The sequence below is a fragment of the Microtus oregoni genome, unplaced genomic scaffold (assembly GCF_018167655.1).
Source record: "Microtus oregoni isolate MIOR12 unplaced genomic scaffold, Mior012 000006F_ref0000085, whole genome shotgun sequence".
NCBI classification, from domain to species: Eukaryota; Metazoa; Chordata; class Mammalia; order Rodentia; family Cricetidae; genus Microtus; species Microtus oregoni.
Window position 1 is genome coordinate 8945356 of NW_024543065.1, and position 16731 is coordinate 8962086.

The following is a 16731-nucleotide window of genomic DNA, read 5'->3' on the forward strand; positions in this document are numbered from 1 at the left end:
TGACAGGCAGGACTTTATCTATACTGCTGCTAGTTTTACTCTTGGAACTGTCCACGAACCTAGCAAACAGTGGAACTTTAACGGTTGAGTTAAGTGAATGAGTGAGCACATAGTGGGACTGCATCACTGAATAACCAAATGACTGAGCACACACTAAGAATGAATTAAGGACGCTGGCAGCCAGGTATGATTATTTCAAAAGTCTGCTGGGTTAAGAACAGCATTTCAACAATTACTCAGTAAAATTTTCTTGAGACACTCTAAGTGGCCCTACAGATTGAAGCGAGTTTAAACAGTCTTCAATATTTTATTAAATGAAGAGAAGAGGTGCAAATATAATTTTTTTATGGAAAGATTCTAACACATAATCTTTTCTATTTAACCCAGCCAGTTCTTTTCTCTGGACTTTTAAACATTTGGTTCATGGATTTATTCAGCCTTTTAAATAAGAATTTAAGATATTTCACTTAGGCATAAAATGATTTCCTAAGATCAGTTAAGACTACATGAAGCCCACAGAATATTAGGAAAGCACTCAAGAAAATCCTCGCTGCACCTTTCATTCACCGCGCAAGCAATAAATATCACGTGCGAGCACACACGTCCCCAGGGAAGGGTGGCACTTGTGGTGTGCTAGATGTTTTGTTCTCCTGAGAATTTTGATGAGTTTGCAAGGGAAAGGGTGATGGATCTTAAGCAATTTTTTTAAAGTAAAGGGCAGAAGGAGCCGAATTGTTCTGGAAAGTAAAACAGCAAGAGATAAGTAAAAAGAAGAAAGGAGTGATATAAGGCGCTTCAACTGGAGACAGAGGTAGTGAAGCATCCCATAAAATGTACAGCGATGGGCAAGCTTTTAAGAATGGAGGTATTGAATTTATATGGTTTCCACTGAAGTAACCCTCAGCTCCGTTCACCCAAGTCTTTTGAGTATTGTATTCTGCTGTGAGCTGCCATGACGGGAGAGGTTGTTGGAAATAGGAGAAATGACTCTCTTTCTTTCTTTCCTTCTTTCTTTCTTTCTTTCTTTCTTTCTTTCTTTCTTTCTTTCTTTTCGGTTTGATCCAGTCCCAAGAATAGGTAGGAGGGTGACATGTCAATCCATTAGCTACAGATGTCAGAGCCTGGCATCAAACCTGGCTAAGAGAGTGGTCTGGCAACCACTTGTGAATTTGTAGAAATCTTGAGAAAGCTTTTGACTTTCATAGCACTTGACTTCTGGGTTCCATCATATCCTCCAGTGTTTCAGCACCTAACAAATTTTCTCTTTTTTGGAATTCTGTTTCTACTGAGGTAGTGTTTCCTCCCTAGACCATTTTGGAGCATTCTGTTATCCACTTACACAACTTTTGCATGGAAGTATTCAATTCATATAATAAAGCTTTTCTCACATATCTGTGCTGTGGGAGGTCCTTTTGTGTATGTGTTGTTTTTATTGGTTAATGAATATAGAAGCTACTTTGGCCTATAGCAAGGCAGAATTTTGCTATGCAGGGAAAACTAAACTGAATGCTGGGAGAAAGAAAAGGCTGAGTCAGGGAGAAGCCATATAGCCCTGCCCGTGACAGAGCCAGAACTTTACCCGGTAAGCCACTGCCTCGTGGCGATACATAGATTAATGGAGATGGGTTAATCTAAGATATGAGTTAGCCAGAAATATGCTTAAGCTACTTGCCAAACATTATTGCAAACAATATAGTTTCTGTGTGATTATTTTGGGGTGTAACAGCCAGGAACAAATAAGCAACCTTCTACAACATATCTGTTTCTCCAGAAAACCTTTTCTGACTCCCAAACAAAACTAATCTTTTTTTGTAACTCTGCAGAACACTGTATGTCTTCAGCAAATTATTTTTCTTTTTTTCATTGTGATTTCTCATAAAATTGCATTTTTTTATTATTGATAATATACTTTTAAAGGCAGGAATTACAATCTCTACCCATTTCCTAGAATTCACACCCACATATTGTATGTTCCTTATTTTTCTCCTAAATGAACAAATATATGTCACTCAAAAGCCCATAATCCTAAATATTCTCCTACAGTAACTAATATAAAGGGTTCTATGTCAATGCAGATTAGTTCTATTTTCCTTTACAATGCAATGTTCAATTTCAGTAATGCAGACCTATGTTGGAAATTACTACTTAAAGCCAGCCAAAATAGCATCTCTTGTCATTGTCAATGATGACTAGGTACCTCTGTGCACATGCATGTGTGTTGTGATGAAATGGAACCCTGAAAGGAGTGTTAAAGGAAGAAAAGAAGAGTGTATCTCATGCCCAGAAAGTTAGACAGAGAGCACTGAGACGCAGATCATCACAAGAGAGCTTTCTTGCATAGTTACTTTTACTTTGTTGCCACTGACTTCTAGTGAAGGAACAGGAACAGACTTTCCAAGTGTCCTTTTACCCCAATTATTTATTTTTTCCAATCAGTTCTTATTAGAATCACACATGGGAATTTTTGTTGTCATTGTTGGTTTGCTTTGGCAGGCATAGAGACTGAATCCAGGGCTTCACCCAAGTGAGGCAAGTGCTTTACCACTGAACTACCGTCTCCACCCCCACAAACCATATGTGAAAGTTTTAGAGGGTTTTTTTTTTTGTTAGTTGTATAAACTAATTTTTGGTTTAAATGAAGAATAATAAATAGTTCAGGACCTAGGGAATTTTTATTTCTCGGCATAAGTAAGAAGTCAGTGTTTATACATCGTGGATACCAACAGAAAGAATGTGGAAGTCCCTCACCTGCTTTGGCAAAACCTGTTCCATCAAAGTAAGTTCCCCTTTGAGTATTCGCAAAGCATGTCCCGACGTGGAAGCTGGTAGTCGGCTGGTCCAGGTTAACAGGGGCCTGCTCCATGCGAAGATTTCTAATGCAGCCATCAAGACTGTAGGTTACCTGAGCAGTCAGGGCAGAGGAAACAGATGCCAAATTTAGCAGTGTTTCCACCCCACAGTCAACTGTTGGCTACACTACGTGCAGTCATTAGCTATTAGAGCATGCGTCAGAGTTGCTTGGGTCTAGACGTCTATACCCCAGACTTGACAGCACACTGGACCAAAATCCAAAATATAACTTGCCCACTGGGATGTATCTAATCAGGACCACAATACCATAATAATCTAAGGACTTTGTTACACTATGTGACCATTGACTTGACAGAGATGTGAGTCCAATATGAGAACAGTAACTTTTGATTAGTCTCTTATATTCTTGATTTCAAGTTTCTATAGATAATTTGTTAACCTTACTATCAATGCATTCGATTGTGTTCTGTTTCAGTTTCTGTGGAAAAAGACACATTTGGGTCAGTTCCACTTCCTTTAGGACAAAAGCCCAGAAAAAGCAATGGTCACTTCCCTCAGAAGATATATACAAAAAAAAAATGCAAAAGTTTGTATAAAATATTTTAGGGATGATGGAATTTAGAACTAACTTAATCCTATAATGCTTTGATCCACTATAGTCTATTGGGTTTTGAAATTCCAATTGATCATTTTTGCTATCATCACTCCAGACTCTTGTTTTGGATAGATAGGTAGGTAGCATAGTTATGAAAAAAAGTAATGTGTGTTGGTCACACACATATCCAGGTGCTGAGCATTGTGACTGTAGTAGTGATGGGCTCTGATGCATAAATAGACACTTGTTGATTGAGTGGAGTCTCAATCTTGTTTGTATTGCACTCACTAAAATCCCTAATCCCATGTACTTCTCAGAAGTGTGTTCTCCAAAGTAAATCATGACACAAGCCAAGTTTGCAAAACTTAACTGGTGAATATTAATTTGTACAATTTTTAAGATTTTAAATTTTAAGGTCAAAATTTGGGAACTACTCTTTAAAATTTGCATCTCTTAAGAGTTCTAAAAGAGCAACATGAATACCGCCTTCATCTTCCTTGTCCAGTGCTTTCTATACCTCGAGTCTTTTACCAAAGACCTTACATGTATCATCTCCTTTAATCTTTATAGAATCTTTATTTGGTTGGCATTATCATTACCATGTTTTGAAAACAGTTCATTTAAAAAGAAGTGAAAATATTTGCTCAAGCTCATACAGCTAGTGTGAACATCTAGTTAAGTAGATATTCAAACTAAGGACGTTGGACACCAGGGTCCACTTCAGTATTCTGTGGTAGTTTCTCTCGTAGTCAAGGCTACCTAGAAGACTTTCTTTATTTCTTTAATAAGATGATTTCCCACACACCAGCAAGTAATCATGAGATATGGGACTTCAGAATTAAAAAAAATATATATACATGCACAAGTCATTAACTCTACCAAATAAACAACAAAGAATTAGAAACTTACTGGACCAATTCTGCGTGTGGTATAGTTGATCGGCAACCCACCAACATACAGCATCCCCACAACGTCCAGGATATCAGCTTTCTTGGGACTGACGGTTTGGTTGGAGGCATCATCTACATAAAGAGTTCCTTCTTGTTTCACTCTCAGAATCTTAATCTACAGAAGTGAGGAGGCATCGTTAACATTTGCCTTTAACAAAAACACAAGACGTAAGAACTTTCCTGGTATTTCCAAGGGAAAATGATACCACTCACGTGCTAAGCCCATAATACAGGTGAAAGTAAGTGTGTTTACAGAGCATATCAAATGCTGTCCTTGAGTATAATTTCTTTCTGAGTAAGTACCAGATACAGTTCCAGAAATATAAAGAGAGATAAATGCTTCAGAGATCAGTGTGTCATAAAGAACTTGGCAGTCTAACAGCTTTGTCTTGAGCTAAGAGAGATGCAAAATGCATTTCTTTGTCATTATCACTATTATTGAAACAAGCTCTCATTATTTAGCTTAGGATGGCTCTGAACTCAGGATCCTGTTGCCCCAGTCCCCCAGTGCTGATGGGATAGGCATGTTTATTGCACTCGGTTTCCATGTCTACCTTTAGTAGTGCATTACTTTGGATGAGCAAAGCCTGGGATCCTAATACGAATTCATGTATGCCCTTCCTGTGAAAAATTTTAGGAAGAAAGATCAGGGAAGGGGAGGGGTGTTGCTATTCCTGTAGCAGCTGATTGGTCTAAAGTCAGGGAGGAAAATGTAACCCTGAGATCTCTGCTGATATCATGACAGGAATGAATGAGAGAACGGGAGGACTGTGAGGCCTGGGAAGTCTGCATTTAGCCAAGGGAAGATGTAGGCCTTTAAATGCTGGTGCACAAAAGTGCTCCAACAGCAGCTTAGGCAGGATTAGAACAATGTAATACCACATTTTAAATATCTATTCTGATGTAAGAAGTAATTTTTTTTTAACTTTTACAAATGAAATTTGTACTGGCTATTAAGGCTAATTTTTCTACATAAATTTATAGTGATATTCTTCAGCATTACACCCGTATATCTGACTCTGGATATTTTTATTATAAGACCAACCTGAATTTGTGCTACATAAATTGCCTTTCCCAGTCTCAACTTGCTGGTCTATCAACATGTCGTTTTTTTCCTCTAGTGTTTATTTATTCTTCAAACAGTCAGAGAATAGAAGAAATCGTATCAAGACCTCCCTCATCAGGAGCCATGCTTGCTACTTTGAAGGTCCCAAGCAAAAAAGATCTCATAGCTTTTTTTCTGGGAATAACAAGCTGATTGACCTGCAGTTTGTATTGTAATTCTATTTTCTTCCTTTCTTTGGCTTTCTCTCTGACATGACAAGCCAAAGCAGGTTAATACATCAAATCCAACATCTAATAACATTGCACTTTGAAAATTAAACAGTTTATTGGTCTACCTAGGGAAACTTTGCTTAATAGACTATCACAGGTGCAGAGACAAATTTTGAGCTTTTGTTTTAATCAGGCCACATGTTAGCTACTTGCAGCCATGCCAAAGAGGAGTAAGTTGGCAAACGAGCCCTCTGTGCCTACACTAGCACCACTTTCTGCATGCAAGGCCAACGTTTAAAGTTGTTGCAAATGACTGTTGGTGGAAATGGTACCTCAGGGTCCCTTAAACTTGATATTGCAGAGATTTCTGGTCCCTTGATTTTCAGATCAAAATGTGCTAGGGTGAGGGGCAGGTCTTAGGGCCCGTCTTAATGCTGCCAACTTTTACTTTGGCCACATATTATTTCTTATTAGAGAGGAATGCACAGTCTTGGAGCAAACATTATTTCAGCTTAGAAGCTGAGAACACAGAAAGCATCCTAATGAACACACTCTTTTGTCCTCGGATTATCACTGGAGCCAACGCAACCATCTTCAACTGCCTGGCCCTGTTTCGTGGACAGATGCTTGGGAACCACAGTTATGTAACAATGATAGGACTCTGTAGTCTTATAACCAGCTCACGTGGTAAAGCAGAAACCTTCTCGGGTCTAAACACATTCTCAAGGCTCTGGCCACTCTACATGCCACTGGCCATTTGGTTCAGTCTCTGACACATTTCTGTTACTCTGGGGTTAGGGTCAGCCTTGGCAAAACAGCCCCAGCAGAGGAAGGTCCTGGCTGTCTCCAGGACCCTTCCTAGAATACCCCCCCCCCAACCTGGGCCTATTACCTTGTGCCACCGGCCGTCATTGATCCTGGTAGGAATCATGGTGCTGGTGTTGCCACTTCCCAAGTCATAGCTGAAGTAGGGGAATCCATTTCTCAGCTGAACAGTAGCAAAGTCAGCATGATTGATCCGAGCCATGTAAAAGAGCAAGCCTGATTCAGCCTCAGTTCGCACTTCCAACTCAATGGTGAGACTATGAAATACAAATGGGGAGAAGAAGCAGAAAACCCAGAGCATTGTTAGGTCAAGAGAAAGTGGTATCATATGAGAGACGCACTTTGATGATGGATATAAAATCTGGAACGGGGGAATTTATAGGGCTTTGAATCTCCTGTATATGAGCTCAAAGCAAACAGAATTCTGTTTCCTCCTCAGTGGATTAAAAACAAACAAACCTCTGTCTCTGGGGATTTTTACATGTAGTTGATTAGGCTTGATTAAACGTGAATATTCAGTGCTTCGATGATCAGTTAGTTCCTGTGGCATGTTCTAGAATAATACCTACCGGTTTTTCACTTTGGTGTCATCAAAGGCAATGGCGACATGGCTGTTTTTGGAAAGCCCAAACTGCTTGGTCCCTGCCAGGAGAGCTGGTTCTGATTCTGCAACACAGGGGCCCTGAGAAATACCAAGGACAAAAGGTGAGATTACAGCCGTTTGTGAACAGGCAATGCTGCAGACTGCGTGGTTCCATCTATTCCCTTCATGACACTGAACAATGCAGAATTCCTCAAGAATAAAACACACTTCTTACTCATCTCTGCAATCCGCAGCATATGCAGGAGCTTAGGGAGTGCTCTGTGAATTTGAACTAGTTTTCCTTAGCCGTGTCCTAGAGTTGCTAAAGGAACGTGTTAAAAATGTATCGATACATTCGTATTTTCTTCACTCTCTAAGGAAAACATGGTTGAGATTTCTGTGGAAATTGCAATTTCTTTTCCTCATTTACGTCACTGGGGAGGAGTTTTGTTTTTAGAAGACGGAACAGGGAGGACTATGGGATGCCACATGAATTATGAGAGTAGAAAAATGGGGTCCTTTTTGCCCTCCCCATTTCCGTTTCCCATGTATTTTTTTTTTCCATGAAAACTATCAGTCCACTAGAACGGAAATTCAGAATTTCAAGATGGTGTATCTAAACCTGCAAGTCAGCCCATTCAGGGCCTTAGCCAGTTGCTAGGCAACCATCACATTTTTTTTTTTTAATGCAACCCACCACACACCATTTCCACTGCTGCTGTTCAAAGATCAGCTTCCCAGGGTGCTCGAGAGGGACAGCGAGGTGCATGTATGTGCAGTTACTCGCTTTAATGCTATGCTGTCACCGCCTGGAAATTCATAATAATTTTTGATGAAGGGAGCCTGCATTTCCCTTTTGTATACAGCCTTGCCGATCACAAAACCAATCCCGGTAACTTGGACTCACACACAGCTCAGGAAGCAAGGCTCCTCAAATGACAAAGCCACAAGGCTTCTCCTCGTTCGTTTTCTCGTTTCCCAGGCTGCTTTGACATGCAGGTGGCTGACGAAGTCGTTTAGAGGCCGGGCTCATGGGAGGATCCATGAGAACAACATGCACCCTTGCACGCCCACATCTGCTTTTCAGATCTGAGATTAATAGCTTCAAAAGGGCAGCCACCCCAGCCAAGGCTGATGAAGCAGGGCTCCTAAACAACCCAGGGCAGGCTTTCGACAAGGGGGCGTTCTTCTCCAGCGGAGTATTTCAGATGTGACTCATCAGCACCTAGGACATCCTTATGCAAGGAAAAGCCTTATTGTCTTTTCTCTCAAGCTTAGTCAAAGGCGCTGTTATGCCACAGCAGGTAAAAGGGCTTAAAGTGTTTTGAAAGCTATAAAATTGGTCTTTCTGGAGGTGGTTCCTTTCTTGACTCCCGGGAGATGGTTGGTTATGAAGAGAAGACCAGCTGAAATTCATAAGGCTGTGCGAATGCACACTGCGTAGGGCAAGACGATGCTATTCATGACACCAAGCAGTACTTTCCCTATTGCATGTCCAACAAAGGAAACCCACATGGAACACCTTTAATGGCTGATGGAGGAAGGTCATTGGCTAATAAAGGAACTGCCTTGGCCCATTTTATTGGTTAGAAGATAGGTGGGAGGAGTAAACAGAACAGAACGCTGGGAGGAACAGGAAGTGAGGTCAGACCCCACAGCTCTGCTCTCGGGAGCAGACGCCTGAGAGAGACGCCATGCCCCGCTCCCGGGATGAAGCTCCAACCCAGGATGGACATAGGCTAGAATCTTCCTGGTAAGCGCACCTTGGGGTGCTACACACAGATGATTAGAAATGGGCTAAATTAATATGTGAGAATTTTAGCCTAGAAGAGAATGGGCCAAGCAGTGATTAAATGAATACAGTTTGTGTGTTGTTATTTTGGGGCATAAGCTAGCCGAGCAGGCGGCCAGGGTGCTGGGAACGCAGCCCTGCTGCCCATATTACTACAAATGGCTTTATGGCCTGTCCCACACAGGCTACAAATAGAGTAAGGATCATTTTTCAGGCTTCCAGGGTGTTTCGTGTACAGAAGACCTTCTCAGCAAATGTATGTAGCCTTCCTTGGAATTCTCTGAGAGAAGGGATATGTTGTTCTTAGGAAGGGAATTTTACCAACACATCTCTCAACTTTGAGCTCTAAAAACAGACATTGAAAAAGCCAGTGGATGCCAAGGAATTAGGAAGCAATAATGCATAGCCTGCAGAAATCCATCCACTAGTAGGTAATGCTGCTGTTACTACTGCTGCAGCGGCTTATCCATTCACCAAATAATACCATAACATATCATTTTCTAACATGGCTTTTTGAGTGATCAGGATGGCAGTTGTAAAGTTTAGGTGTTTTATTAGCGCTATGCTTTGGACAGCTTGTGTCTTTGAATGTCACATGGTAGTTGAACATCATGACTTTGCCTCTTGGCAAAGGAACAGGTCCTCAGCTGAGCAGTACGTCTTGCTGACCCTGAAAATGTTATCCAACTTCCTAGGCGGTCATTTCAACACACTTTCAGGTGAAAGGGATTCCGTTCAGGTCCTTGGACTCCGGTGTCATTTACAGTACAATCGCTTAGGCAAGAGGAAAACCCTGTGAGAGGCCAGCTTCACGTTTGTGAAAGGGGGGTGGATCTGAGAGTCAGGAAGAGCTGTGATTACAGCAGCCTCCTCAGAATGCTCAGAGCCACAGGAGAGAGGGGGAACACGCCCCTTATCTCAACAGGCCACCCCACGTATAATCACAGTGGCAGATTCTCACCACCAATTGCTAAGAGGATGCATACCCTGTATATCACTTCAGTAAGATGTTCATAATCTATAGCCCTTCATAAAACTGGCCCTTGGCAAAGGATAGAAGTGCAAGTAAGTGGATTATGTACGGATCTACCTTAGTTAGGATACAAATATTAAAACAAAATTCTCTTCCAATACAATATTTCCCTACAAATCTTTACCTATCCCCTTGCTGACTTGATGGCATCCTGCCCAGTCACCATCCCCTGGGGGATCTGAGGTTTGGATGTGTCCGGGTTCCACGCCACAGATTTGCCTGCTATGGGGGGTGGGAGTTTCCCTTCCTCCCTGCTCTTGGACAGAGGGTAGACCTGCACTTACTGCAGTTTCAGTTTCTTTTCTCTTTCCAATCTGCTAAGTGGGGACAGTTGAGGGCTACTAGAAAATGGTACTTCTCAGAGAATGAAGCCATCTTGTCAGCAAGGACATTTTCAAGCCGGGCCTCCATAGAAACCAAAGCTAAGCACGAGAGGATAGAGGGATAGGCAAAGCACAGCTATTTTTGTTTTGTTTTGTTTTGTTTTGAGTCTTATTCCTCTCAGCCGATGAGGGCCCGAGAAAGGGCTCTTCCTGTGTTTTGGAAACACTCATCTCTGAAACGTGTTAAAACAACAACAATAATAGTAATTTTAAAAACAGCCTCACTAGAGGCTCATCTATCTCAGCGTGTTACACTTCTGCCACCTGGTGGCGACGCCTTAGAATGCAGGCAACGCACCGGGGAAAGGTAAAGGACAAATTGATTTGTTTCTGCTTTAGGTGACACTTCTTAGGGACACAGGGTTGTGGGGAGCCTAATGGAGTAGTGCACTTGTTGATGAGGGCCTGAAGTGATTCGAGAGGATTCTGAAGGAAGCCATATTTCCTGGAGCCGCAGGCACAAGGCAAACGGTCCGTTTCCCTGGCAAACCTTTCCACTGGTTAAACTTCAGGTCGGAATAATTCCCGGTGCAGAGTTGACAGTTGGGAATAATCAAACCCAAGGCAGCACACGGTTTCTTGGTCAGCATCCTTTGGCTTCAGATAGCTGTGATGCAGAGGTCTCAACCACGTGTATCAAAACGGGCACCACATGATGACTCATGCTAAAAATTGTGTAATTTTCTTCCTTCATGAGTCAATGATCCCGCTAATAAGTGTGGGCTAAAATCCCATCTGATGCTTGCTTCTGATGATCTTTGTGGGTGAATACTAACTAGGTACTTTTCCAGCACCAACTTCAATGTCCCAATGGATACAATGCCTGCAGCGGTTGCGACACTGAACCTCTTTAACTCCTTGTGTGTGAGCTCTTAGGTGGGAACTGGGCCTTGCCAGCGACACACCTTAAGACAGATTCCTTGGAGTGTGTAGAATGTGTGTACATTTAAGTACGTGTCAGTGCCCAATTGATTTATCCCGTGGCTTTGGCTGTACATAGCTTTTAAAGTTGCAGCACTGATGTTGCTACAGGAATCACTTTCTAGAGCTCTGTTTTATTTTGTTATTTTTTTCCTTTTGAGCTCACCTCTCTTCAATTCTCAAAGAGACCTTATCAGAACTCTTTATTTCTACCAGAGCTTGGAAGTGCTACATTCAACTCTCCAGCGAGATTCAAATATAAGAAATGCAACCAACTTGATATATGCCAATTCTCATGGGCTAGGCTTTTCAGGAGAGCTTGGAGTCAACAGTGTAGATGCTTGTCTCGTTTGAACACATCAATACGTTTCAGTATCGATAAGCCGAGATGCTTATCCATCTCATCTCTGTCATTCTAGATGAGAAATATCCACAGATAAGACCAACAGGGGTCTCCCCCTCCCCTAGATATTAATAGGCTAAATAATCAGAGAAAAACTACAAGGGGCTGCCAGGCTCTGGCACTGAGAAATGAGATAACATGAAGGAAATTCTGTCTAATCTAGGATGGCTGGCCATGTAATAACCAAAGGATCGACTCATCCATTTCACAGGGCAGGACTTTCCCAGCATATTTTTCAACTAGCCTGAAGCCTAGTGAATGTTTTCTTTGCACTCTAAGCTGCTGTCAAGGTATAAGGAAGATATCGATGGTCATGAAGGAGGGGAATTCCTGTCAGTCAGGAAATATGAGACTTGTAGACAGTAGTGCCCACTTCCAAGATTGACCTGTGATGATTTTAAAAATATAAACTCAGAAATGTTGAGAATTAAAAATAGCTAGAAACAAAGATCCATAAAACATTTCATGCCTGAGTTTGAAATTGTTACAAATAGAACAGCCATCAGCACCCAAGGGTTCCCAGTATGCGTGTCCACCTTGGAAGTGTGAAAGGTTAGACCAACTACTTCTCACAGAAGAATTCACAGTATGATGAGGTGTTACCACAGGCTAGACCTTTTTCTAGGTTTATGAACAGTATGTAATTTTGTGCCTAATGATCTTCAAAGCTAGGTGTCCATACTCAGAGAGGGCATCAACTCCAGAGCTCACTGAGCAATGGCATGAGGCCTCTCCTTCCCCTTTCTGTTCCTTCCTCTTAGCTAGAATGATATCAATCTTATATTCATTGGGCTTTTGATGAATGTATTTTATAAAGTAAATTACCAAGTTATTAACTTTTAGTCACTGCAAAAATGGAGACACTGTTTTCCACAAAGGGAAAGACAGAAATTAAAATGGATGATACATACTATATGAAACAGGAGCTGAGCCTCTAAAACACAATTCTGCTGGGTGTGGTGATACACGCCTTTAATTTCAACACTTGGGAGGCAGAGGCAGGTGAATTTCTGTGAGTTTGAGGCTAGCCTGATCTACAGAGCAAGACCTCATTTTAAAATGAAACAAAAAGCATGAAGTTGAAAAGTCCTATAAGAATTCTGACCTTACTGTCACAAAGGGATACGAAGAGTAGGACAGGAAATACCGGACAGGCTTCAGGTCTCTATTGTTTGTATAATCTGAGACCACACTGTGACTTTTCCCACAGGGCCTTTTAAGAGTTAGGATTTCATTCTGCAGTGAATTAGAAGCTAGGAACACTTGTTGCTCTAGCATTCACAGGAAGGTTCACGAGCATCCACACCTCCAGTCTTAAGGATCTGGTACCCTCCTTTTGAACTTAGTGTGCATTGCATGGATCACACATATACTCATACACATTAAAATAAATGCTTTATAAAAGAGTTGGGATTGCTCAGATCTTTTCTACCCATGATACAGATCTGTTTTGGTCTACAAGTTGGGCTGCTCCTCAAGCCCTTGGCGTCAGTCTTGTCTATAGTGCAGTGTTGTGTTTTCGAAAAAGTTAAAGCATTTTTGCTCAGAGAAAGTGAAAACCTGAATTAGAATAAGAGGTTTCAAAAAAAACCTCATTTGTAAAACTCTTCATGTTTCTGAAAACCGTGCTCTTCAGAGATCAGAGCCACTGGAGTGCTTGAAGAATCCCTTAAAGCAAAGTCTGCAGAATTTACAGGAATATCCTAGAGCTGAACAGGTTGTATAATAAGAGAGAAGCACAAGAGGATGCTGGACTCTGGCACTGTGTCAAGTGAGATAACATGAGGAAAACACTTTCTAACTTTGGATGGCTGATGATATATTAACCGCAGACTGGGCTATCCATTTCACAAGGAGAAATGAGGGGCTCTGTAGAGACTCTACCAGCAATCTTTTCTACCCAAATAAACCAATACTCAAAGCCGAAGACCTACTGATAAGAAGGTCCAAGAGGGTTTGCTTGACCAAATATGCTAACTAAATAGGACACATTCTATTGATGCATCTGTTGGAAGCACCCATGGAGCAATGGTAAAGCAGGGGAAATCACCCTACTTGACCATGGGCATCCTGTTGTCTGCTGGTGACTCTAGGCATCTCTTTTTGTAAGGACTGGGACAATAATACTTCTAATAATAAAAGTAAAAAAGAAAAGTAAAATAATATCTTATAAAAATAGAACCCTAATTTTCAAAGTTACACATACACCATGCCCTTTGATTATTATATCTTCACAAGAATCGTGATTGTAATATACTCATTATTGTAATTTCATTATAATAATTGTAGTAGTGTAAGACACATTTTTTTCAGAAGCTTAAATGTTGGTTATAGCAGATAATCAGTTTTTCTGAACAATGACTACTTGGCCTGCCACATAATAAGACTCTCCAGGGAAAGGAACCAGTTAGAGAATAAACTAAAGGAGAGAATGCTGTGTTTCAGTTTTGTTTTATGTGTTAAGTTTATGTTTTCAAGATATTCATTTAAGACCACGTGTGCTACACTGTTGTTAGCCCTGGACCACAATTTTGATCGATGCCTATGCTCCTGAGTGCAGCGAGACGGATCATCTCTGAAGTAATGATGAGACTGTAAGCTGTAGTCAGTTCTGGAAAAAGCCATTTTGACCCACACGCGATTCTTAGACGCACCCTTTTTTTTTTCTTTTTTTTTTTTTTGGCTTCATAGTTTCCTACTAGAACTCCAGTACAATACTGAGTGGTGTTGAAAGACTTTAATTCTCAGAAGTTCTAGGTTTCTTAGTTACTAATAATGCAAACTGGAACCTCTCTCCTCCCCCAGTAGTCCTCAATGGGCCGGCCAAGTAAAGGCTCATTAGGAACCAGAATTTAGGGTCTGATCTAATAGATTAGCATCCCCATCCTGTCGCTGGCCAGTTGTTTGAGTGAATTGTGAGTTACTTTAGATGGCCAATTCTTGTCCATTCTACTGAAAACAGGACATCAATTGGTATTTCACATTGGATGGAATTGGTTTGGCTAGAGGTGAGTACACAGTAAGTCTTGAAAACACCAAATAGAAGCATTAGTATATGCTTAGTATGTTTCAGGCAGTTAGAAATTGTCTTCTAAAATTCTAATGGAATTTGACACCTGGGCGGTTAACAGCCTCATTTTATAATGTGGACTATTTTGTGTGACACCCTCTGTGTGTATGTGTGTATACAATAGAAAATTATGTCAGACACAAACATACATCTATGTGATATTTGCATAGTTGCAATTATGTACTACCCGTCTGAAAAGTTAAGACTCCAAATTATATGAGATCTATGTGTAAGATTCAAAGGGACAGAACACTGGTCCAGTTATCTCTGTGCACTGGATTTGCAAACGGCTTTGAATCTGGATTCAGAAAACTTCAGTCCTCTTCAATCCTTCAAAGAAAAATCAGTTCCAGTTTATGAACATCAGAATTAGCAGAAAAGAAATGAAGATAAAATCAATCCAAAGAAGATGTGAGGAGACCAGGTTTTTATACACAGGTCTCTGGTGCTCTAGAGCTAGCGACAGTCTACTAGATACCTTGAACAACTTCCGATCTGGAAATGACTCAGAATAGAAGGATTGAAAGCAGTGTGCACGTGAACACTTACATGCACCAGGGTAGGGGCAGGTGACGGGTAGGCAGGGGTAGGCACTGGTTGAGGCTGGACCACCACTTCAGCTGGAACCGCGTCTTCGTCCTCCCGGGGCTTCTGATAGGCACAGCGGCCGATGTCAGCATTTTTGAAGGCGACAGGCCGTGCAAAGTCCATGGGGCTAATCAAATACAATCAAAATGAAAGTTTTTCTTATTTTTCACTGTCTTCTTCCTGAGCAATTAAATCAGACCCCAACTCTGACTTGAAATGGTCAGGATAGAATTCTAGGTCTGCATTAAAGGATTATCTTCTGTGGTGTTAGATAATGTGGTTGCTACAGCGACCCTCATATTAAATTCAAAGCAAACAGCGGCAGACATGAGAGCCACTTACACAGAGTTAATAACAAGATTCCACACGCAGCCTTCGAAGGCAGGGATATTCCTGAGTGGGGAAGGCTGAAATTCAGGAGGAGCACCCCCGACGAAGAGCTTCTTCACTTCGATTGGCTGCTCCACTGTGAGGTTTTGTGTCTGTCTCCTGTCTTCATCGACTTGAACAGTGAAGATGCTGAAAAGACATTTAAAGATAACAGACATCCAGTACAGTTAGAAACGTCTTTTCCCATCACCTCTTATTCTCTGCTCCCAGAAATTTAGTTTCTCTTATGCTGTTATTATTACTATTGTTGAAAAGAGATCTAGCTATGTAGCTTAAGCTGGCTTTGAACTTACGATCTGATCTTTCTGCCTCAGTCTATTGGCAGCTAGGAGTTTGCAGGCATGTTTCATGGCATTCTGATCTCCCATAGCTTTTAAGGTAGCCCAGAAGAGATGATTAGGACCTAAACACTAAGCAACTAACAAACACCATTGTTCCCTCGGACTTTGCCTCATGCCTCGCTCATTAACGTGTACTGAAAGTTTATTGAAACTAGGCAATCCTGCAGCTGCAACACGCATCTCTGATGCAGGTGGCAACCCAGGTTTGCAGCCCAACACACATTCTATGAGCACAGAAGCTGCAGGGCTGTACAGCAGCGTCTAATCAGATAAGGATCTGTGAGTTTGGCACAGCAAGGGGCTGCATTTTGTTTGGCTCCTTATGTCTTGGTTTGTGCTAGCTATTATCTTCTTGCTAGGGGACAAACTGTCCTCCTGAGAGCTTAGATTGCAGGAATCAACAGCAAACACTTACAGTACATTGTATAAAGAACGTAGCTGCTGGCTGTTGAATAGAAGAGGCAGGCCAGAACACCAAGCTAATTGTTCCTTGCAGTGATTTTCCTCAGTGGCTGTTTCATTAATTTCCCTAATTTGCTTATGAGTGATTACTCACACACTGCTAATTGAGAACTGCACACTACTTATTCACAACAATCTTTGGATCCAGGGCCAAAGAACCGAGACACGGAGTTCTAATGATGAAAACGACCCAAGGCATTTTTTTTTTCTACTTTTCTTTCTACAAGCAGGTTTTGAACTTGGTCCCAGCAGTAATCACAGTGCTGTTCCTCATCGTGGACAGATTGCAGATGGATTACAGAGAACTTA

The 16731-nt window shown here is 41.4% G+C and overlaps 1 protein-coding gene across 3 annotated transcripts in view; it reads right to left on the reverse strand.

The window, feature by feature from the left end:
* Lama2 (laminin subunit alpha 2) overlaps positions 1-16731 on the reverse strand; it is a 583059-nt gene that overhangs the window by 4249 nt on the left and 562079 nt on the right. For all 3 annotated transcript variants that reach the window (XM_041653904.1, XM_041653903.1, XM_041653905.1), the window contains 6 exons: positions 15572-15748; positions 15191-15356; positions 7026-7138; positions 6524-6713; positions 4316-4471; positions 2749-2902 (listed from right to left, as the gene is read on the reverse strand). In XM_041653904.1, coding sequence (XP_041509838.1) covers positions 2749-2902; positions 4316-4471; positions 6524-6713; positions 7026-7138; positions 15191-15356; positions 15572-15748 — 956 coding nt within the window. The remainder of the gene's footprint in view (positions 1-2748; positions 2903-4315; positions 4472-6523; positions 6714-7025; positions 7139-15190; positions 15357-15571; positions 15749-16731) is intronic.